General features: G+C 44.3%; 1 protein-coding gene across 1 annotated transcript in view; it reads right to left on the reverse strand.

The window, feature by feature from the left end:
• The window catches only part of MOB1B (MOB kinase activator 1B), a 38988-nt gene extending 13526 nt beyond the window's left edge, over nt 1-25462 (reverse strand). Inside the window, exons 1-3 of the mRNA XM_082758493.1 lie at nt 25360-25462; nt 5625-5791; nt 1616-1709 (exon numbers count right to left, since the gene is read on the reverse strand). Of these exons, the coding sequence (XP_082614619.1) occupies nt 1616-1709; nt 5625-5791; nt 25360-25373 (275 nt within the window). The 5' untranslated portion in view covers nt 25374-25462. The remainder of the gene's footprint in view (nt 1-1615; nt 1710-5624; nt 5792-25359) is intronic.

The raw sequence follows: 25462 nt of genomic DNA on the forward strand, positions 1-25462 counted from the left end.
CTCATAAGACTCAGCGCCTCCTCAACTAGCACAGCTTGAGCCAGAAGATAACAGGAAACAGAGAGAAGAAAAAACAACAACAACTGTAAATATCAGAGCTGTTGCTCTAATAGGTTTTCTACCAGTACTTCCCTAAAAATATTTTGCAGGTCACCTTTAACTTAAAGAAAGGCCGTGCTCACTCAAACCAGAACCACAATACATGCTCTGCTGCCAGTCACCGCCAGCCAAACAGATCACCTGCTCCTGTGCCTGCCTGGCCCTGGCCCCTCAAACACAGGCACATTTCTGACCCTCGTTCACAAACCCCATCCCTGAGCACAGGTGGGGCCCGCAGAGTTTGGGGAATGCTCTGCAAATCCTAGGGACAAGGTCACCTAATTAAAAAGTTGGTAGAATGCTTTTCTTGGCCTTAGCGACTCTCTCCTACCCTGCTTCGTAACTGCTTGAGTACTACATCAATTTCCATCAATGGTTATCAGTACCATTGGAGAGAAATAAATTGTTTAGACTGGCAACCAGAAAGCTAAGCCTTTAATAATTAACCTCCATCCCCAAGTAACTGCTTGTCATTCAGACAAACAAAGCAAACAAATATTTTCATGCTCTTATTTAATAACCAAGGGCCTGTTCTGCATGCCAAAGCACAAAGCAGACAATGGGCTATGTTATTGCACAAGCCTATTCCAAAGATCTTTTGTATAATAGTAAACTTTATTTCTTTTGTATTTTCACCCCCCTTCCCCGCTTTGCAGCAGCAGGTCTGCCTGCCCACACTGGTTTTGGCATTCAGCAGCATCCATTGTTAGTTTACCAGCGTAGCACCAACCCTTTTCTCAGTCGGTCTGGCTGCTTTTGCCTTGCAGAGCTCCTACCCTCCCTCTCCCTCCAGCAGCACCACTTGGCTCAAGCTCGGCTCCCCACCTCACTGGCTGGCAGCTACTGGCTTCAGACAGTAACAACAAACGTCATTAGGAAGGAGGAAAAAGGGGAAGAGAAGACTGGTTTCCTTTGCTGTTTATTTAAGATTTTAAGGTAAAAAGGAAGCAGTGCCTTCCCTCTCCACTTGCTCAGAAATGCAGTTATTTTCCTCTTTGGAAGACGTGAAGCAGATGGAGAGAGCAAGCACAAACATCACGTTGGGTATCTGTACAAAAGCGTAAGCAACAACCAAGGAAGTGAAACTTGAGTGACAGCGTAGGGGATTCTAACTCAGAGTACTCAAAACTACAGCCAGGTTTCTTTCTGCAGTACCTAGTCAAACACCTAAAAGAAAGATTTTGCTAAATCTTAATCGAGTGCTGGCAGATAAAAGCTTCCAGTCTTCATTTTAAAAGTCCTCATCAACATTTCAGAACAAAAAAAGAGAAAACAGTTTTGATAGCCAGGCTACCTCCCAGGCTAAAGAAAAATAAAAAGAAATGAGAGCACCTTTCCATTTCCCAATCCCTTACAAAGGGCCAAGGCTTTTTCCCTCACAGATAACGAGAGAAGACATCCTTTCCCCCCACAGAGATTATATTTTCTTTGGCACTCAGGTGAGCTAGTCTCTTTCAAACCCAAAATCATCTCAAAAATTATGCACGCATGCAACAATGAGTGAAAATAATCTTACTTTGGGCCAGCAGACATCACCGGGCAACTCTCCTCTGTGCAGAAGTCCGTGATGGTTCCATAAAGCATGTTGATCTGGTTGAAGAAGTCGACGGCTGTAAAACATTTAAACCATCCATTATCACTCTGCAGCTTGTGACAGTGACTTCTGTTCCTTTCATTATTAATTAATTACCACCAGTTAATATTTTGACCAAAATGTTTCCTCATTTACAAACTCTCCATGGATATTTCTTTTGGGGAGCTATTCCTTAAGTTTGGTTGCAAGTTTGGGATAAATGTTCTTAGCCATTTTTTTAAACAGTTTACTGCTGAATCACTGAAATAAATAAAAGACCCGAAGTTAACATATCTAACTATCCCCAATGCTCTAACTACTTTAAATGGATGCTCAAGCACTTAGAACTCTTTGAAAGCAAGGCTCTTCTTCAATAACCTAAAAGCATGTTCAGTTTTTAGCAGCCATGGTCACTGTGATCAATTTATAAAATCCACTTTCAATGCCTAGTCCCCCTTGATCCACTGGGGAGCGCAGCACATTCCCAAGGTACCAATATGTAAGTTTATCTTTTCAAAATAACTTTGATAACAAAAATAAATGGATATCATGGGTTACAACTGAAAGGGGACCTGTATTAAGCAGCAGAAAGCAAAACTTCAATTAGGCAGGGTTAAATTCTTACCACTAAGAGCATGACATCGTTCCAGTGTAACATTTTAGTCAATACTCCTACCTCCCTTATCCGGCAATGACTACTGTAACTTGTGCTTCTGGAAGAACCCAAGCAATACAAGCATACAGGAACTTAAGACTTGTGGGAGTAGCTTTGGTGTCCTTACGCATCTATCGCATATTTTCATCATATGCATGCATGAAATTCAGCAATTCAACCATATACAAGGTAAAAATAGATTTAATGTCCCAGTGCCCCGTCCACACTTCTCCTGCTAGCAGCATCAGGCCTGCCACCTCTGACAAGAGGAGCTTTTACAGCTTGAATTTTGTCACCATGCTTGGCTAGTCCTCACAAGGAGAAACCAGTATATGGTGCTGATCTCAGACAGACTACGTAAGATTTAATTTAAGTGTTACCTGTGTGATACCCACAACTCAAGGCGTCAGTGACAGACCGTTCCTTTACTGGGACGGATTTCAGGAATACTCAGCTAAAACCCCTTATATCATTAAAAAGACATGTGCTATCCAATTTAGTGCCGAGGTGACAAAGCTCTTCATTCTGAACAAATGGGATTGTCTTTCTGAGACCGGCCTCTGCTGTAGTTAAACAGATGTGTTTGTCTTCACTTCAAAATTGACCTTTTTAGAGTCATCAGTTCCAACAGTGAATACTCATACAACCAACTTGCAGGACCCTGAGGCATGAGCACCAACACCACACTCCTCTTAGCCCACTGCTAAGGCAAAGAAAAGTGAGTTCATTGCTTTGTAGCTGGCCCAAATTGGTGTCCTCTGCTTAAAGCTAGAGAGAATTGCAATTACACTGCAATGCAATGGAGTTTGACATCCTCAATGTAAGCACCAGGAAATACAGTATACTATTAAAGTAACTGATGGTTAAGGGAATAGGAGGGTTAAATACTGTAACTATCCTCACTGAATATTCAGGAGTATAAACAAAGATTACATGCACATCCTGGCAGCAAATTACAGCTACTGCTCAGCAGATGCAAGATCCAAGCTACAGCTGTGTCACATGATTTCCCAGGTATCTAAAAAGGAAAGCAGATAAAAACTGGTATGGCATGCACCTAGCGCAGTTCATCTCCAGCAATAAAAAAAAGGTTTTTCTCCCTTGAAAAGCACCAGCAGAAAATAGCAAGACAACTTCGGGAAGGGTTGATAAAGTTAGAGAGGAGAAGAAGGGCTGCAAAAGCATGTTTGGGTGGGCAGGGGGGAGGCATTTAACACTGCAAAGGCAGCAAGAAGTGGGTATATGCAGCCCTTGTTTCATAAGTGTACACAAGAACTGCTAATTAAGTTTCCATTCCCTGCTCCCAGTAGAAACCACAGCCCAGTGTTTGCTTCGAGGCAAGCATGTTCAAAAAACCCACACAGACTTCGACAAGATGACTGATTATTGTGAATCCCACACTTGCAAGTCTCAGAAGGCCATGAGACACACCACCCAGCCACCACAGCCAGTAGTGCCTGACAAACAAGAAAAATGCAAGATCCTCCTTTCCAACATCTGTAAAGCAGTACGGTGCCTCTGCACATTTTCATTTCCTCTTTTTACTCATGGTTAAGTTTTGAGGGTTATGTTACTTTTTGCACACATTGTCTGGTGCAAGTTTTTATTACTACAAAGATAAAGATGAATTGGACTTGTGAACTCATCAAAAACTGTACATGAAACTGAAAATAAACTGATCGCACACTTCTCACATTTTCATTTTTTGTTTTGAAAATATACTTCAAAAATTTACATGTAAGTCAACTCATTACCGTGAGACACCAGCAAGGCTAAGAGTCAAGCAAGAACTGGCAGAGCAGGGCACATTCTTCCTCTGCTATTACTGTTACGAAGGGCAAAACCAATGACATTAAACCATTTACGTCATTCTTGCTAAGTTTTTGATCAATAGAAGAGGCTCACGGCTTCCATTAACTGGTACAAGGTGTAGTAGACAGATGTTGTAAATCAAGGGAGCATCTAACGAGTTTCTCACTTCCAAAAAAAACACTAAAACATCACTTCGCTGCAAGGAGGCATGAAAAAAAAAGACCATTTTATTGCAAAATGCAGCTGTTACCATACGCCAGTCTTGTCAAACGTTTCACTGCTTTTTGCCAGCCAGCTAATTTAGTGGTTATATCATTTGGGAGCTGAAAAAAAGAGGACACATGGAGTGGGGGAACCACCAAAAGGGAAGGATGCAAGCAATATATCAAGCACTGTTAGTAATGCTTACTCATAAAAACGGGCTGGCTCTTTTTCTAGACAGTTTTGCAATGCAGCATGAACAAACTTGTATCAGGAATGGTGTCAGTATGACGGTTCACTTCCCAAACATGTCAAAGAGCAAAAAGAAATAGAAGTACTGCAAATAAGCAACTAGAAGACATTTATCCTAAGCAAAACCTATACTGCTCTGCAGTGCACAATCAATACTCTACTTGCAGGCCAAGTCAAAGACACAAAAGCCAAGGAAATACCGAGACAAGGCACAGAGTCTGTGGCAGCCAAAATCCTGCATGGCTACAGAGCATGATACAGTTGGAGTTAATCCATTCTCTACGGGTAGAAGGAAGGCAGCAAATCATGCTGCAAGGAGAGGGAGGAAGAAATATGGTCAAGCAATCAGAATTTGGGCATTGTTGCTTGGCCTAGTCTAGCATAAAAAAAAAGAGAGCTAAGAAAAACAGCTTTAGAGAAGTTAAATAAATAAAACCAGAGACTTAGAGAGCAAAGGCTCACTACTTGGTAGAAACAAAAGGCAAGGACTAGCTTTAGGAACATTGCAAAGATTATTTCTGGGTTTGTAATGGGCAAAAGGAAAGACAAGCAACACGTGACTCATGTCTTAATATCTTTTAGACCTGGTCCTCACACTTACCTACATTAAGGTTCTACGCTTCTCATGCAGAGGCTTGCCTATACTCTTGAGTAACCACTCTAGCTGCAAAAGAGCTAGCTTAAGCATATTAAGATGGCAATGATGGGCTCTTTTCTAAAAACAGCAGTGGCATTTCTACCTCAGCACTTGTTTGCGATCAAGCACTCAGATTTTAACCACTCAGACTACGAATTATTAACAGGAACATATTTTTGGCATGGGGAGCTTAAGGAGTTTTGTCTCAGTGAGCCATTCTGCATCCGCCAGCACTAAATGATACGGCATTCACCTCTCCCCACCTCAGCACAGCGCAGGGTGGTGCGTGTACGACAAAGGAGCCCACCCCACTAGGAAGGAGCACACAGCTGTGTTCCCACAAGTGTCAGCCCACATTTAACGCCCCCTCACAACAGAACTGGTAGCTGACTTACTGTTAACTGCAACCCATTCATTTAAGTCTTCACCCTCGGGAAGCATAACAGCCATCCGCAGGTTACCGCTTCCAAGCGTGGCCTCGGCATGTTTGAGCAGCTCGTACTGGTGAGAACCCTCGGGAATATTCTTCTTTGGTTTGAAGGTCTTGGAAGAGCGACTGCCGCTGTGAAAGGGAGAGGAAATAGTCAGAGAACTTACAGAAAGGGAGGAGGCAAGAAGTCACGCGCAAGCACAGGATCAGCATCAAAAACACTTCTTCCACTCCCATATTGTCACGTCCAAAAGGATATTTAACAAGAACTGGGATGTGAAAGTAACAGGTGTTTTGACTTTTAAAATAAAATAAAATCAACTCTTCTCTGCTACCCTGCCTTCTCAGCTGTTCACCTTGCCATTAAGCCAGCTGGGCATTTCGGAATGCTCAGCCTCCCTTCATCCCCTCAGCAAGTAAGATCCTAGGCAAGACATGACCAGAACTATTTCCTTCCCCAGAAGTTGTACAGCCACACATAGAGGATAGCAGCCCAGCCAAACAGAAATCTTCTTTATTCTTAACAGTCATGAATCTTCTCATGGTAATAAAAGATAGTAAATGACAGATAAACCCAACATCCACCTTCAGGAGCCTGTTCAGACCCTCATCTTTTCAACTCATGTATGGTGTGTTAAGTAGTTACTACAAATTCCTCAAAAATAAGCTGCTGTTATTTACAAAAGCATATTTTCTGCAGGCCCAGCTGATTCAGATCTGTATCTTTGCCACCTCAATCACCAGCAGCGTATTAGATCAAAACATTCACATTTAAATGGGGTTAGGGACTTAAAATGCCGATATCAAATACACTTTCCAAGTATCTGGTATTGTTTAGAAACTGTTTTCAAGGCAATGTTGTTCAAAAATATGCAAACACTTTAGCTGAATTCTGATATAATTCCACATTTTCCACAAACTTTCTGCATCATTTTCCCCTCATTTCACAGCACACAGACCTTTCAGTCTGTCAAAAATACAGACGGCAACTTTTACAACTTGCATATAGATCATTTTCCTGCCTACAATTTTGTTGGAAAAACACGGACTGACTCAAGAAAAAAGTTTAGTTACCTACATTTCAAATGATGGCAGTGAGCCTGGATAGCAGGTTAGCCCCTAGCATGTCAGAAACATGACGTGCAGAAGTAAATATTTGAACAAGTGTCAAATGAGCCCATACTTGTGAATGTTTCAGTGCATGGGCTAAGGAAAAAAAAAAAGGGTTGGAAAAAGAAAATTGATCTCTTGATTCCAATGAAAGGAAGTACAAAGAGGTGAAATCCAGGCAGCTGAATTTTCATTACAAGCACTGACCAGTTCTCATTTCTTTAACCAAGCCTGACATTATTTCCCCAGCTCTCCATAGGACAGAACAGAAATTTTTGTTGAAGGCTCACCACACGTCTCAACGTGCAAGGGTTGTAGCTCACCTCTGAGGCAATTCTAGCCTAGCCACCTTGTCACACTTTGCACTGCAACAAACTTGTTTCTGGCATTTCAGTTTCCCCATCACACCACACTATAGCCATGAATAGAGAACGAACAAAGGAGAGCACTTGTTTCCACAACCCTACACGCCAACGGCTCTGGCAGAGACGCAATGCACACCAAAGAAGGCAACATTTTTCCTTTCCAAAACACAATAGGTGATCATACACCAAACATAGGAAGAAGATGTGTATGGCTCCCATCTCTTCTGCTACAGGAACTTCGAACATGCACCCAGTCATTTGCATTACACCCTAAGCAAGGATACCAGATTCAAATCTTAAATAAAATAATTGCCTCCCAGTGGGAGAGAGAAGCTACTGCGGCTCAGGGAGTTCCCTTCCCCTCCCAACCACCAGCCACCTGCGTTTGTTGCCAGGCCACGCTCAAACTCACTCAAAAGAAAGAGCACCTGTTGAAATAAAAAACATATACATGAAAAAAATAGAGAACACTTTTAACTGACTGCTTAGAGATGCAGGGTTTTCCTCCTCGGGAACACATAGCCACAGTGACAACAAGGGGAGTGAAAATACAGCTTGGAACATCTGGCAATTGCCTTGGTGTGTATCTGCAGAACAGGGCTGGCACAAAGCAATATCCACAGCAACTGAAGACCGAGAGCTCCTGGTATTATCTTCCCACGCATGTCAGTGTAAGCAGAAGAAAAAACAGCACAAAATAAAGACAAGCACGGCACTTCCTGACCTGCTCAGAATTTGCTCCCTGCATCGTAATATGACAATGAAGGAAACCAAGTCCTGATACTTTCATGAAATTCAAACCAAAGGTTGCCAAAGACTTACTACCACTCCAAAGCTCAGGTCATCCGTTCATCATTCATCATAAAACAGAAAGGAAGATAAGAAATTCCCTTCCCCCTCAAGGTACACAGATTCCCTAATTCTTAAAACTTAAGCCCTCCTTCCCTCTCCCTGTTTCAAAACCTAACACACATCAGCTTCTGTTCCACAATGCTGTCATTTTATGAAGGGATGAAGACTGAAGAACTTAACCGCTGTAACTGGTCTGGTGTCATTGCCCAAGGCAAAATCCACAGCCTCATTACAGAGGCTACTACTGGGTGCAGGGAGCTCCCCGAGCGTGGTGAGGAAAGCTCCATCCAGAGGGAGCACTTACCAGAGGGATTCAGGTTATCAAAAGCAGCATCCCACTTCCAGCTTCAGCAGAAAACCTTTGTTTGGGGAGGAGACAGTAGGGGAAAATACAAAGCAGTAGCTAGAAGAAAGTTACTTCGTAACTCAACCAAGAAACTGTTTGGATGTTACCAGAGGTTAAGCCAGCAGGAGTGAAGGTTTGAGAACCAAGCACAAGGAAAGAATGGTGAGGGAACTCCCTAAATAGCCCAGTCTATTTTGAGCAAACTCTAGGTAAGGATTCACACCCCAGACCGTGAGCTTGCAAGATAACAAACCAAGTCATTGTGGGTCAGGTGAACAGCCAGCAGAGATCTTCTACGGTCGAGGCAGCAGAGAAAGCAAAACAAGTCGGGAAAAGGTATCACTTCATCTCTGCTATCCCCTTCCCATATCCAGGGGCTTCCTTTCCACAAGCTGGCAAAATCTCTGAGAGGATACACAATGCTTGATCTCATCAGCTCCCCCAGACAAGCCACCTCGTATTCGTGTATCTACCTTTGGCTCCTTTACCTTTCGGATCCCTGCTTTTCCAATTCAGCGCAGCCAACCTAAAGCAGCAGGAAATGGTCTCACGCGAAAGGCAGGCAGGCATCCCAAAGGAAAAGTAATTAGGATAAATGCAGGCTGCTAGCAATCCTGTACTATGGAAATATCTGCAATTCTGGCAATCCACTATCAGAATTCCATGCATTTGTGCAGTTGGCCATATGTGAAGCCAGTTATCTGCACACACAGTCACGCGCTCCTTATTACAGAGTTCAGGGACACAGCAGCCCAGCACAGCTTTCCCAAGCCAAACCCCTCATCGGACAAGTTTGCTCATGGGCAGCCTAGTTGTAAATGGTGCTGCAAACACAGTTTCAACTTATTAGTTCAGTAGCTCTCCTGTCCTTAAATAAATGAGGATGGTTTTGATTAATGTCTTAGCACCGTCAGCTGAATATCCCTTCAAAAGGCTCCCTTATTGAGTTATCCTGCTTAAATCCAGCACATGGCAGCATCTTCTTCCTGCATTATGATTCCCAACACTGAGATGTAAATGCCTTTAAAAAAAAAAACACGCATCTTTTCCTTCTTCCTATTATGTTAATCCATTACCTATGGCAGATTTAGAAAGTCCTCCTGTTCCACATCTATTTCCCCATGCCCTTGGGCATAAACTAGAAAAGTTAACTTCTGAAAGTTCTGTCTGGTGACCAATAATACAAGCAGTAATACGAGGCTTGGTGAAGTATGACATGTTTGTCATAACAGAATCAGCTGCATCTGTGAATCTGTTCTCCTGAAAACTTAAAAACGCCCCTGGTTGGTAGGTTCCAGCCACCTTTCCCTGTTGAGACTTTCTGAACTCTCCTTCAGTTTCAAAAACGTACATCGCATTAATGAAGTTGTGAAAGGGAACAGAAAACTCTCACAAATACCCCACTGAGGTTCCTTGGGCATAAAAAAGGTCACGAAATGGGGAAACGTTGCATCAGACCCAGTATTTGTCACCACCAATTTCTAGTCTTCCTGAAAGAGCCGACTTCTCAAGAATTTCTTCCAAATCCGAGGACGTTTTGCTGCCTTTACTCCCACGTCCAACGTTTCGAGCAAATTATGCCCTTCTATTTTTATAGGTAAGTGCAGCTACAGCAGTGCCAGATGCAGCTCAACCTAGCACCAAATCAGGAAACGTGTTCAAAGCCATTGACTCACTGTGCCAGGACGAGTCTCGAAGCCTGCCGAGGAAGCTGCACCTCTGAGCCGCACGGAGCGCCTCCCACCGTCAGAAGCCCACACGCTGCTTGGCCTCACCAAGACGTCACAACGTGCTTACGAGCAAGAACACAACATTTCCTCCAAAGCTGTAATTTTATCTAGCCATCTGCTGACAGGGAGGGTTTCTAATGAGGCGGATCCTGCTGCCTGGCCTGTCGTAGGTTTGCAGGATGATGCTTCCAGAAGAAAATTCTCAGGCATCCTACTTGCAGCACACTTTGCACGCTGCCTCACAGCCCACTCCAGCCTCAAACACAGCATTGGCAAATCTTTTATAATCCAAGCAGTTAAAAACCCAGCCTAACCTCCTGGTTTGTTTCTTTTTAAGTGGGGGAAAGGAGCCACTTAAACCTTCACAGTCCTGCTGGAAGCACTCTGGCTGACCTGGCTTACACCTCCTCACACCCAAGGGATTTGTGCACTCGAGTCTTTCGCTGGAGCTTTTTACCTATTTCTACAAGGTCTGCTGCATCTCCATGGAAACCTGAATTCAAACAGAAAAGTTAGCATCCTTATGCAGAAAAAAAGTAAACACAGCATTGCTCCTCCCATCTGTTTCAGGCCACCTGGCAGCTCAAGAGCACAGTGCTGCAATTACCTTAAATCATTTCATACAGGGCTCATCAGTGGACTGTTTTATCCAGGGGATATCAACTTTCTTTCCTTAGGGAATGTCCGTGTTACTAAATGTTGCATGTATAGCCACAAGACTCCATGTCTCCCTAAAGCATCCACCACCAGGGCCCAGCTGATGTAAGCCCCTCCCAATTTTTGGAGGAGCTCGAGAGATTCAGAAAAAGCTGAACTCAAGTCAGCACACAGAACATTCACCTGGGGCTTGGAAACTTTCCATATTTCAAATCCTGCTTCTTCATCTTCAAAGGCCTTTGCAGGCATTAATTAATCCTCACAAAGCATCTTTGAAGTAGGCATCATTAGCGTCTTGTTAGACGTAGGGAAACTGAGGCAGGGACTCGCTGCCGCAGGCCAAGGAGTGAATTTATCAGAGAAGTCCCCACGTTTTCCTTCTGTGCCTCCTTGTCTCCCTTCTCCCGCCACGCCTCCTTTTCAACTCCAAGACACAGAAACACTGGAAGGAGAGAGCTAAATTCCAGAAAAGCAAGCATTTCAGGCCTTCAAACAATAACAATTGTAACATGCTGCTAAGAATAGACGCATCAGAGTAGGAGCGTGTTAGTTCCCAATAGCCAAGATGTCAACATAGAAATTAAAATAAAAGCTTAAGCTGCTTTTTGGAAAGCAAATCAATAGCTTCAGCATGTAGAAGCTCATTCTCAGTGACAATCACAGCAGCAGAAGGAGAGCAGGTAAATTAAATCATACATGCTCAAAATCTGCACTGACAAGATGTAACTTGAGCATTTCTATTTATAAAACTGAGTAGTCACAACATTTCTGTTCTGAAGACAGAAGGTGTGCGAGCCAGGCATTACTTTCTTCAGCTTTTACGATACCAAAAAGTCAATTATTTTCCAGTCTGATTCCACTCATTAAAATAAGCCCATCTCATCGTTCACTTGTTTGGAGGTATCAAACCCACCATCAGAATTCAGGAAGCAAATCTTTCACAACCTCACACCCCTTTGATGTTCCAGCAGGTCTAAAGGCAGATAAAACAACCACCAGCCTACGACCGAGAAAGACAGCGAGGGAGCTTCAGTCCCGTGGCCAGAGGCTGCGTGTGCCGTGAGCGTTTCTGCGGGCCTCTGGGGCAGGATGAGAAACTTCAGAGGCCAGCTCTGCAAGAGCTGCAGGCAGCTGGAAATACTGTTCTCTCACCTGACACTACTTTCCATGAAGATGACTGTGAGACCCCTTGATAAGAGCAGGTTAATGGCTTGAAATGAGACGTGGAGCTGGAAGTGCTCTAAGACAGTGCAGTACTGAGTCCCAACTCAACCCTAATTGGGACTTGGAGGCCATTCAATGCCGTGGAAGAGTTAAAAGCCAGCAGAGACTGGAAGCGCACAAGCTGCTAGCTCTCACCCAGAAAAACGTCCCTTTGTGTAAATTCTTCAGCCGCCATCGCTGTATTATTCTGAGCACTAAGAAAAGCAACACGCTTCTCGAGAGCACTGCCGCCTAACAAAAATAACTTTCCTAAACATGAAGCTGTACGTAGCATAATTCCCTTCCCTCGCATGGAAACACAAACTCCACCGAGATCACTCAGGAAATCGAAGCAGCCCGTCTGGGCAAGAGTTAAGAGCTGCCAGCTCCTCGCGCAACACACCTGCTCTCCCAAAATGCAAGGCAGGGCTTAGAAAGCAATTCCAAGCCCTGGGTTGTGTTGCTGGTCTTGTTTCTTTGTTTTAAAAGACGAATCAGGTAAAAATTTCACAGACACAGGGTCGTTCCTCCAGGTACAAGACATGTTGTTTTTAATACTTATACACTCTGCTGTAGGAAACTGTAGGTCGAGAAGCTCTGTGGAGCACCTTCAGGAATAAGTTCCCAGCTCTGCCAAGGCACCAGCTGGGCTCGGAGCCTTGCTGTGCAAAACCACCCTGCCACGTTCCCCGAGGTGGTCCTGCTCGCTCCGGAACAGGACTGCTTCCTGAGCGCAGCTTTCCTTCCACAGGCTTCACCCTGCAGGTGTGGGGCTTTGTTCCCACCTCCCGGTGACGCGCAGGCAAGGAGATCCCAAAAACAAAACACACCAAGCCAAGGTTAACAGTTAGGAAACACAAAGGCAAGGGGCCTTCTGGAAGGGAAAGGAAGGAAGAAGTTTAGTTTCAAACACCATTTCTTTAAGCGCTGAAAGCCACGCTTAAAAAAAGCCACCAGCAAACATGCATCTGAAAGTTTCCTCCTCTAAAAATAATCCAGTGCAGACCTGGGGGATTTAAAACTCATTTTCCAGCACGTGGAATTGGCAAGGCTTGCAAAACAACACGGGTTATTCCTAAAAGAAATGCTTCTTCAGATGGCTGGAAATGGGCAAATATAAAGCCAGAGAAAATCCCGCACCCCATTCCTTCAGTGAAGTACTAATATCGGTCCTTCCCCATCCTACCTGCTATCTTTGCTACAACTTGGAGTAAGTTGAACTTCCCACATGCTTTTCAACCTGATCATGTTCTCCAAGGGCTATAATGACCACTGGTTTTTATAACTCCTTCTACCAAAGGAGAAAATACTGCTTTCTGACTGTGAAATAGGTATTGCAAGGAAGTTTTAAATCTCTCTCTATCCTGTTAACGGATAGAGATTGAGAACAAAAATCTGGCTTCCCCTTCTTGGGAAATTAACTGTCTTCGTAGATTAGTGTTTCACACAGGATGCTACGAGAAGAGGCAGATTAAAATGTCATAATCTTATCAGGGGTTCTTAAAACACACAATATGCAAGACTCTACATGTTAAAAGAAGTTTATCAGATGATTCACATCCAGCAAGAAAAAAGTTACTTCGGGTAGCCTTGAGGAATGTTTTTGCTTTTGCTTGTCCCAACCATCAACACCCAGTGTTGCAAGCTGTCATAACATGTACACTTCCACATTTTTAAACCACATTTTTTTTTCCCCTTTCTATGCATACACATTTCAGGCAGTGAAATCAAGCAAATCCAGGGTTCGTCCAGCCTAAGTTGGATGCTGTTGCAGCAGAACAGGGCTGAAGACGAGCTCTTGCCATTACTTCTAGGCAGCCCTCTGGGAGGCAGAGGCTCAGTGGGATACCTGGGGGCAGGGGACTGGTCCCGTGAGGCTGGCATTTCGTTCTGCCCTCAGAAACCTGTGTGCCCTGCAGCAACACATTGGTGCCAAATCCCCCAAGGTGTTCGGTGGCTGTGGACAGCTGCCTGAGCAAGGCAGTCTCTGCGTCTCTCTGCCTCTGGTCCTCAGGATGAGCCAAGGGGAGGCGTTGTGCTACGACGCTGGAGTCTGCTGCAACCCCACCCGTGTAGGTGGCACTGGTGTTCCAGCTCTTCACCCCGCGGGATGCAGCCTTTCTCCGAAGTAAGCACAATTCCTAATGCAAGGAAGAGGCAAGCATCCAGAACACCATCCCGTAACCAGAAGTCATCATCTGTTTGCTATGCTTGCACACGAAATAAATTCCCTTGTCTGACTTACAGCATGGTCACTTAATACGCTTTCATCTCCTGGAAAACCCTCAAAATAAACAAAGCAAGCCAGAGTCGCATTCGCTGGATACTACCAGAGCTCTGTGTGCGTACTCAAAAACACAAACTCACTCCCAGAGCAGCCAACAGTTGCAGATGTGACTCAACTTCGAAAGCCTTGTCCTCTGCAGGACCGACAGCAGTGCTGGGCAAAGCAAGGAGAGGGACAGGGCACAGAGGCAAGAAGGAGAATGGAAGAGAATCCACTGGAGAGAAACTTGGAGGGGAAAAAAGCAGTACATATTCAGCCACGTGTGTCCTTTCGACTCGTGGGGACAGGCAGGCTGACATGAAGACAGCAGAGCAATTGAAATATGTGCATGGTATAAAAAATTGCCGCCTCCCAAGAGTCTTCTGCCCTCATTTTTCTCCCCTCAAAGCCATGGCAACATTGGTAATTTTAAGATTACTGTAATAAAAAGAAATCCCATGTATTTTATGATGAGAAATCTACCACGAGCTGCTATCATCACTGAAATTTTCTTTATGGCTAGACAGAAAAACAGTCACTTAATCACTGGTTTAAAGGAGAAAGAAAAAGCACATCATGCAAAACACCCAAAACCTTTAACCAGGGCTACCAGCAGAGATTTCTGCAGTAGCAGCAAGAGACCCAAGGATCTCCACACATCCTCCTCTGTCAAACATTCGAAAACCTGCTGCAAGAAGGAACCGAGATCATCCAGAACGTTTTGCTGCATGTTCCTGGCATCCACTGCCTGCCTCGACGCAAACACAACGCTGCCGTCACTCGCGGAGTTTGTTGTAGGGCACACTGAAGTTGGATTTCAAAGAAAGCTGAAGAGCGGGCTGTTTTCTTGGGTTCTTTCAGTTAGATCCAGTTTCCTTTACTATTTGAATGTGGGCATTTACAGTGTATGTACACACACACACACACACACACAACGTATCCTGAAATTGTAGGGCAAAACCAGATTTATTTCTACATATTCTAATATCCTAATATTCACGTACTCCTTTAAAAGAACAAGCAACTTTGAAAGAGGCAAACATGAAGTATTCCCTCCTCCCCAACTACTTCTTTTTTTTTCCCCCAAGGACCGCTCAGTATCTTTATCATTTCAGTCACTAATTGAGTTCTCTGCAAACTAAATAGCGCTTTTTTTCTCCTACTAATGTTCCCCTCTTTTCCCAGGAAATCCTTATTTCTGTCAATTAGCATTAGCTCCCTTAAAAGGGAGGGCACAGCGTGAATTCAAACAAAAGTCACAACTTCACCCAGTTATGCTTCAAAGTTGAGTTTCCACGAAGGTTCAACCCTCAGCTTTCTGAATGAACGGGCCTAATAAATCATTCAGCAGACAGTAGAGCTACACTTCTTTTGTAAACCCAACCGTTTCCCATACATAAAACCCAGCACTAAAAAGCCATCCGAACACTTATTTCTACTGTACATGAATGTACGGAGCGCATTTTCCTTTGAAGAAAGAGGACTCGGTAAAGCTGTAAATGGCAGATTACTGCAAGAGGCTGAAAGGCTGCTAAAAGGATGCTGTACGTACATAGCCTGCAGCAAGGACTGCTGCATGGGAATAAAGCCACAGAGGGTGCAGTCCTGCCCAGTGGCAAGCAAATTCAGAATTGAGAGCCAGGTGCCTGCGACAGATTATAATACATCTTATAATACGTCGTGTTAACAAATCCTAACGCTACCCTGCTCCAGAGCACTGACACCTGCAGGAGGACTCCACCTGGAGAAGTCTGCCACCTGAACCATCTCAGAGCACTTCTCTCTGTACGTTGGGCACGGTGAAGGCAAAGACCAGAGAGCAAATGCAGGCAGAACGTTTGCTGGTTTTAGAGAAGCTCTTAGAACCCGTCACTCGGCTGTTTCCAAGAAAATGTTATGCTCCGAAGAAAATCAATTAGACAGGGGGAAGATGCTTGGTAACAGCTGTGGGAGTGAGAATGATCCTGCACATGTTACGCAGACGCATGGAAACATAAAAAGCAGAATGAGGAACTTGAACGTCATGCGGAGCACAAGGGAACAGAACAATTTTTTTTATTATTTTTTTGTCTTGAGGGAAGCAGCAATGCTGAAGTCCTGCCCTGGCAGCCAAAGTGAATACCAACAGGAGAGAGAAACAAATCAACCACAGAATGTGAGCGCCCATGAATGATCAGAAATGTAAACTAGACAGTACCGTTACAGAAGACACAACCGAGGAAATTCCTAAGGAATGATAAATCTATGAGTAAGTTATTTCGTTTTGTAACTCAACTGATTGTGTTTAAGGAAAAGCTACTGGAACACTGGAACGCTCATAAAGAAAGACGGTTTACTAAACCATGTAAGTAGGTGTGAAGGAGTTCAAGATCTTTCAACATGTGACTGAAAACATCATGAAGTGGTCTGGAGAGCTCCAGCTTGCTTCAGGCAGCCTCACTGTCCAGCAGCAGCATCCAGACTGTGGAGCAGGAGACAAGGAAAGGAGGTTGAGGAGACAATTAATGAAGCTTGTGATTAACAGCATTTCCCCATCTGTGATTTCTTTACTGCAGCACTCTGGCAATTTCACAGAACAAGGACCAAAGTGCCCCATACCAAAGGAATAAGCTACTTTGCATGGCAAACTATTCTGCTACAGAGATTTCCTTGTATTCAGCTCAATTCTCTGTATGCCTTTACGTTACCAATGCCCTCTGCATCCCATCCTAAACTGCATCTGCTGCCAACAGTCACACCCTTTAAATACATCTAAGAAGGTAGCAAGCACAGCTTTTCAGAAGGCAATCTACACGCTGTTGAGGATGATGAATTACAGCAATAAAAGTTGGCTCTAATATCAAATTAGATCCTGACTTATACACCAAATATAGTGCTTGAAGAGCACGCCTCAGAACATGGATGGTTTCCCAAAATGCTGATCAGTGCTTTTGAAAACCAATGCTTTATGAATGACTAAAGCAGATCTAGTCATACAACCTACGAAAGCACAGCAGGGCATCCAAGAAAAAAAAATTACTAACAACTGTTTAGTTTAAAAGGAAAGTCTCCAGTCCTTTTAAACTCAGTAAAAAGAGTAATCTGGTAATGTGTTTAGGAAAAAGGCAGCAAGAAAAAAGGAGAAACTTAACTGAATTTTAATGGAAAAGGAATCACTTCAGCACTTCTTAAAAGGCTGGGTTTTATTTTAACCCCCAAGCTGAACAGGCTGATGATACAACTACAGTGAATAAAAAATAGCTGTCAATTTCCTAGCAGAAACCTCAGAGCATATACCTAAGGTTACATTTCTAAATTGATTAATTGGTAAAATGGGGTCTGGATTCAGGAAGTACCAGAACAAGAGAGACAAGAAATAACAGAGAACAACAGGAAGAAACGGACAGGAGGCAGTAATGAATAATCTACCAGCTTTCCAAAAATACACTGCATTATCTCATCACCAAGTATTTCTTACACATCCCCCGTACTTAATACAATCTTGTATGTGGTGTGTGCAACCACCTTCAGCAGAAGCTGCCTGTGCCTTGCAAAGTACCATAACAAGAAAATCCACCTGTGCACAACGTCTGAGGTGGAACAATTGCTCCTACCTCCACAGGAGAACACCTCTCTTGGCATTAGTTCAGCTTGTGCCTCTGACAGTTGAGTCCACAGTCAGTTTAAGTGTTCTCCTGTGAACCTGTATACAGAGTTTCCTCTTGTCCCCTCACACTGCAACAAGAAATTTTAAGAGCTGTCAACCACAACAATTAGTAACAGCACTTGAATTTAAAGGAAAAAAAAAGAAAAGAGAGAGAGAGAAAGAAACCAACTTTTATACAAAAGTAACTTCAAGATTTATTTTTTTTTTGGTGAAAGTTAGCTTGTACGTTACACTTCAGCATTAGGAAAAAAAAAAAGTTCTGTTGTATGACGTGTAAAAGACACTGTAATGCCATTTTGATCCCTGGATCTAGAGCACTCAGCAAGTCCCTAAAACAATTGCTCCATTCAAGTGAAACCAGGACTGTACCACTGGAGCTGGTAAAAATGCAATAAAAATATCAGCTACCACATAGTGGGTCACTTCATTAAGGTCAAAATGGAAAGCCCACTTGATCATTATCTGGATTCAAACTGTTTTTCTATCAGAAGTCAGATGTCTCACTTTTTAGCAAAAGAGGAATTTACCAAAGCTTAATTAAAATCATTTATTCTCTCTGCCGTAAAGAAAGGAATTCAACTTGCGATGCAGACAGCAAATTCAGGCGTTCCCAGCTCTAGTCTGCAACACGTTCTTCTTCACTGAAGAAGGGAGAAAGATTTTGTACGTCAGCAGTGCTCATATCCCTAGGACACAAGTAATTAACTCTGAAGGCAAGCTACCAAATGAAAAGATAATATGCAATGATAGGCAAGCAAAACAAGAAGGTGGGAAGGGAGCAAGCTTCAAATAAAACTAAACTGAAATATGGCAAGGATCACAGGAGGTATGTAAGAATAACAAAAGGAATGGATTCCTGCCGAGGAACAGCTGTGAGCTGGAGGAGGCAGGGAGAAAGTCCCCTTAAATCTGCAAGTTAAAGCCGTGCAACAGAAGTCAGTGATTTGAAGGGCCTAAGAGGACCAAGAAGGTGGACCTTATCCGAAGAGAAACTGAAAAAAAGTCCAGTGAAGACTGAATGAATTCACTTCCAAGTCATCAGCAATTCACCGCTTTTCAATGTTTCAAAAATATATTTGCAAGGATAAACTGCTTTCACCTTCGTGAATTCACTGTGGGGAGCTGCCTATTTATTAACACAAAATTACCATCTCGTACGCATGAATGTGGTGTCTGCTGACTCAGCCTATTTATTAGAAATGAGAAGCCACGACCTGAATACAAAAGAACACTTCTGAGACGCACAAAGCATTTTGCTACAGTGCACAAAGCTGCGTAACTTTGTGGTTATTTCTTTACCACCTGCTTCAAACTGATCCAACAAGGCTGCGCACACATGGATTCAGATAACCTAGTCACAATGCATGACAGCTCTGTAGGGAATTCTCTAGCACCCTGCTCAATTTTAACATTTGGTGTGTTTCATCCCAAAAGAGGAAAACAGAACAGATCTCTTTCTCTGAAAGAGTTCCCGCTGCACGCTCCAAGAACAGCAATTTTCTTGTCCATAGTTGTCCCACAGAGACATTTTTAAAAAGAACTTTTCCAGTTTTTCCTCCCACTTTTGTCATCATTCACCTGTGTCAACCTTCCTAAAGCACAGCAGCTCACATGGCTGCAAATACGTCCTCTGCAACTTCTCTTCGGTGACTCTGGCATGTGTGCAGCCGGTGAAGTTACAAGAATGACAGACAGTGCCACAGAAGTGCTATGGAAGTGGAAGGGAAGGAAATGCCACGGTTAAAAAAGCAACACGCACAGATATGACAAAGCACTGGACCCTTATAGTCCCACCTCATTACATTTAAAGACTAGAGGAATTAAAAAAAAAAAATCTGTGAAAAGTAATTAAGTTATATTTGGCTATAGCCAAAACCAGATTCTACAGCATTTCAATACAGACAGCCCACAACCTCCCTCTCTGCACATTTGAAAAAGACAAAAACCAAACAGCAAGTTCACTGTGCCTCGATTTTAATACGAAATGGCTTAGTTTACAAATGCTAGAAGCACTTCAAAGCATATTCTGTGGTTTAAGTTGATTTGTGGGTCAAAGGCTTATTGATAGCTTTGGCAGCAGAATCTGTTACTGCTCACTACGTAAGACTTAAGGTGGCATAATTAAATGCAGCAATTTACTTCTCTAAGCCAAACAAGCAGCTTCACTCTGCCAGCCTTGGGCATGATGTTATCACGCTTGTGACTCTCAAACCCAATGCTTCTCTTATTTCATCCTTTTTCAATCAAAAAAGACGTATCTTGCAGGACACATACACCCTAAGTTGTAAGCGGGACCCCTGGGCTGTCCTTACCAGAGTTCCCTGTTGCCACGATGAGATCCTAAATTCAGATTAAAAGCCAAGCTACGTCACACCTGCTCAAATCCTCCCCTAAAAGCGATCCTTGTTCCACCACCGTTCTCATCTGACAAATGTAAACAGCTAATTGCATAGCTCCACTTACATTGCAAACACAGAGAGAAGAACAAACAAGGGAAAGCAATTGTGGCATAAAAACAAACAATTAGGAAGCAATTAAGACCGGACATCCACTGCCATGCAGTACACACAACTTTCACGCTGAACAATGCCACTCTTGGCGTATTTGTTTCTTCACTTTAAACTGAGGCTTCCATGTGGAGAGAGAAGCATCCGAGAACATCTGCAAGTGTCAATCCTTCACTTCACCAATGAGGTGTGCCCCAAAATAGCCTATTAGTGGAAAGCTTTCTTTTCAAGCCCAATTCCAAGCACCTTGCAGGCTGAGTGGGGTCTGCCCAGCTCTGTTACTCAGAGGCAGACTCATTCTTTCCGACACGAAGCCAGTGCCTGCGTAAACTGAGCTCTGCAGTCCCCTACCGCCGCCCTTACCGATAAGGCAGCAGCACTCCAGCATTGCTGGCTCCAATTCATTTGCGTTTCATGGTATGCAAATTTGGTCAGCTGCTTTTAAGAAGCTTACGTTAGGTTACTGTGACAAGCAGACATTTCACCAAACTCATCCAGAAAGAACAAAATCGGTGACCAGGGAACAGCAAGGACTCAACTGTCTCAGAAGGCAGCAATGCACACAGAGCCGGATTAAATCTGAGGTCTGATCAGACACCCAAGCTAATTCAACTGCAAGTTTGCATGGAAAAGAAAGAATCCTCCTCCCTGGCTTTTGCCATGTCCACACACTCCTGCTGCTTCCACTACTCGAGCACCATCCCCTAGTCTCGCTACACCATCACCCCCAGTAGCTAAATTAGCAAAAAACTAATCCTGCCAAAAAGGAATTTGTAGTTTTCTGCTGTTTAGCTTCCTCAACCAGCTCGTAAGAAGGATGACAAGTGCATCAGCACACTGCACGCTAACAAACTGTTTTATGGTCTTTGGCAAAGACAAGCGAGGAGGGGAGCGCACTTTAAGTGGTGTTTTTCAGCAGTCTGAGAATTGGAAAATGACTTGTACTACAGGTAGTGCAAGGGGAACACGGACACTTCCGTGTGAGCTGTAATGCTGCATTCATCACCATGGTTTCTGGAAGCTTGCTGTTCTTTGGTTCTCCCTTCCTTAAAAGCGACGAGCTGCCAGCCAAGGGGCAAATCTCTTGACAGCAAGCCTTTCAAAACAGGAATTAAACACAGAGTTAACTAACACTGCAATTGGAACGATGTGCTTGAACAACATGACACACCAACTTCAGATGAGAGTGTGTATTTCAACAGCCGACCATTCAGTGAAAAATATAAGCAGCTAAAAAAAAGAGGGGAAAAAAAGAAAAGTAGAAAAACTACTTCCTGTGTAGTTCAGGGTCACAGCTGAATCCATATGAACTCTACCTCTAAAGAATCCTTCTGGGTTCCTCAAAACTCAAAATTACAGTTATTAAGGCCTAACAAAAATAAATAAATCTTTAAAAACTTGGCAATACGTTTTGCAATCCCCTCTCTGATTTACTCATAGGCAAGCTGAAACCTTTCATTCCCAGTACTCTTCAAAAAAAAAAAAATAAAAGAATTGAATGCATCAATTTTGTGGTAAGGCAACATATTCATGTTCCCAAAGCCTTTACCCTGATCTCTTCTCTAGGAACCCAGCCGGCACAGCAGTATTACACTAGTCAAAGCAAAGAACAGGTCACGCTCTCTCCTGTAAAACCTGTATTTTAAAATAAAGAGAACAAAATCATCTGATGTTGGACAAGCACGCGTGCCGTTTCTAACGGTCTGTGAATGCCTACACATTGATTTTCAGTGAGTGAAATCCCCGTTCAGAAGTGCCTAACAGTCTGCTGTGGGAGTCCTTGCTCGAGAGGAGAGAAACACATCTCCAGCTTTTAATTACAGAAGGAGCACTCACGAAGCGCTCAGCTGCTCTGTTGGACTAGAGTAAGCTGAGGAACTCTGCCCACTTTAAACAGCTTTTCCAACAGGTTAAGTAGCAGCAACTGAGCATCGAGGAAAGCTAAAGGAGAAAGAAATAGCCACGATGTTCAAGAGCAGGAGCAGGCTGGGAATTCGGGAGGCCCATAACACTCTTAAATCCGGAAACAAAACCACCAGTTCTGATTTTGATGCTGTTCCACAAGAGACGTAAGGGAAAGAGGAATGTCCCACTGCACCTTCCCCACAGATTCAGACACAGAGAAACTCTGACTTCAAAAAAAAAAAAAAAAAAAAAAAGAAAAACCACACCACAACAACCCCCACACAGAACAAACTGCTAGAGGCTCTACCATACCGCGTTAGGTAGCAAAGAGCACATCTTTCCCCTCTTTGGTTTACAAGTTAACTTCATTTTGATTCATAAACCAATTCCCCCCTCAAACAAGGGCTACTCATCCCCACCATTACGTGGCGTTTCCATCAGCTCTTACTCTGCCAAGGTCTCACCACTTATGACTGCTTAGACAAATCCAGTATTAAGAAACTCCTGGAACACCATACATTGGAATTTTCTGAGAGGGATTTACAGACTATGCAGACAGCTTTTATTAAAAAAATCAATAAAAAAATAGGGTTTCATAACACCAATAAAAAAAAAAAAAAAACTTTCCTTTTAAAAATAAATTACTTTTATCTAGCTGCTTTTTTACATAAGTTTTGCCAGCGTAGGATAACACCAGCGTGTTACCATATGGCACGCCTACCAGAACTATCTTTATTTTTTTTTTTTTCATGGAGATGTAAGCTACCGTACCTGCAACTAAGCTGTAAGTTCTTTTAGAAAGAACTTGTCAAGTTGAATTTTTTTGGAACTAGAGATATTTTCTAGTTCAATTCCCTTTTTAAAATCATTTATTTTTTAATGGGATCACCTATTAACCATTGCAGAAGTCTATAGGAAGTGTTTTCAGAAAGGAAGAAACTGATCAGAAAGAGAAGATGGTGACACTGAGAATAACAATTGCTGTCAAAACCAAGTTGTATTAATTCAGTGACTCGTCTCAAAAGACACCCTTTTTATAATGTTATCCATAGCGAGAGAAGACAATGGTTTCCCTTGATTTTTCTCCCCATGTAGCTTTATATGTCACTGGCCCTAGCAACAGAGAAGAATAGCAACGGATTCGTCAGTGGACAAGGACCGTGCAACCGGCTTGCGAGGGGGGCCCCAAGCACCCTGTGTTATCCAAGCACAATCACCCTGCTATTTGACAGCAAACAAAGTCTGCGAGCAGAACGTGGCTTTTGATACCGTACTCGAGTGTCAAGCTGACAAACTGCAGCCAAGTGGCTGATGATAAACCTGTGTGACAGGTTCATCGTCATTCAGAAAGTGTTTCTAAACACTGACAGCCCTGAGCTGCTGCACTTCTACTGCGCGTTCAAAATCGCGAGCCTGTTCACAAAAAGAGAACAGGACCACACAGACAAAATACAACTTTGTTACCTCCAGACCAAGGAAACTTGTGGTGAAAAAGGGGGAGAAAAAAAACACTCTGAAAATCTGTTTTAAAAGTACTATGAAAATGTGAGGGTTTTGCAACACAAAATAAAAGTTTGAACTACTACATCAGTACAAGTGTAAAGATGTCCGACTGCTGTCACCAAATAGCTCTATCAAGATAACACGAAGTTGGAAAAAAGGTGATGCTGACTTTCTGGGTACTAAGAAAAATAATCAGCACTTGCAAGTAACACACACAGCCTTCCTGGTCTCCCTGAGGCCTACTGGGCATCTCAGGAAATTGTTTTGTAAAAATCCATTTCTAAACTGCAGATGAGCAAATGAGGTGTCGTTGACCACACTCTGCCAACAACAGCTGTGACAGCTTTGCCAGCATCTCTCGCTTTGCCATGCGACAACTTCAGTTTCCATTTCTATTTTTCAACCAGCAGGACTACTGGAAACAATGGAGGCAGGGGTGAGCGGGGGGAAGGTTTGCTTTCCTAGGTTTCAGAAGGGTCTGGAAAAAGCAACAAAAATCTCATTATTGCCTGTGACAGAGGGTGGAGGGTTTCACGCTTTTCCGTTACCAGTTAGCCAAATGCCACGGAGCGTGAGGCTGCCTAATTTGCAAACCAGACTCCCAGGACACCGTCGGCTGAGAAACCCTGTCCCCCTTCCCCATTGCAGCAGCTGAGAACGATGACGGAGGGGGACAGCTGGGCTTCTCATTAGGAGCAGCGCTCCTGGAGCCGCGGACGGTCAATTTGTGCCCACCTCTGACTCGCAGCCACGGCCCTGCGGCTGAGAGGAGCCTTTCAAATCCCTCGTGGGGCACGGCAGCGTGAGTGCAATTACAGGCAAGCTGCTGTGGTGCAGCAGGGTTACAAGAGAAAGGCCAGGAGGAGGTTCAGAGGATGGTAGCTGGCGGTGGTGTTACCCGTCCCCACGCAGAGCCCGGTCGCTGGTGAAGCGTCTCCTCGGGAAGCAGGCTGCTGGTACAGCTGGTGGTGATCAATGTGAGCCTGTACCCAGTGTCAGAGGTTTTGGCAGCAGTCCCGCTCGCTGCTCGCACGGCACTCGGCGGGGCAAGGGCCTTGGGCGAGCTTCGCCCCGCCAGGGCTCCTTTTTCGGCCGCTTGCGTTTTCCCTGCCTTCCCTAGAGCGCATCTCCTCTTTAATTAATAGGTCACTCAACCGGTTCGCGGTAATTGTCACAAGTACCTCGTCTTTTGTCCCCACGGGGAGGGACCGAAGTTCAGCCAGTTGTTGTCTACGAAGCGAAACTGCGAGATGCCGGCTCCTGCGCCCCTCGCCCCTCGAGGAGCTTTTTAGGGCCGCGGCCAACAACACCCCCCCCCCCCCCCCCCCCCCCCCTCATTAGCGCCATCCACCCTGCCGGGCAGCCTGAGCCCGGAATTAACTTTGAACCGCTCTCCGGAGTACACATAACGAGGGGAAGGTTAAAATTAAAGAGCGGAAGATGGGTGTTTTCCCCACGAAGCCTTCCCCTCCGCCTTCCTGCCGCTGCCTCGGGGCCCGCGGCCGCCGGGAGGGGGGCACAAAGGCAGCGGGCGGCAGGGGACGAAGGGAGGCGCGGAGAGGGGCCCCTCGCCTCGCCCCCAAACCCCCCCCCCGGCCGCGGTTACTCACAACAAGAAGCTCATGGCGATGGCGGCGGAGCGGGACCGGCGGCTGGGCTGGGCTGGGCTGGGCTCGGCGCGGCTCCCAATGGCAGCGGCGGCGGCGGCGCAGG

This window comes from Aythya marila (assembly GCF_965140915.1).
Source record: "Aythya marila genome assembly, chromosome: 4".
Lineage (NCBI taxonomy): Eukaryota > Metazoa > Chordata > Aves > Anseriformes > Anatidae > Aythya > Aythya marila.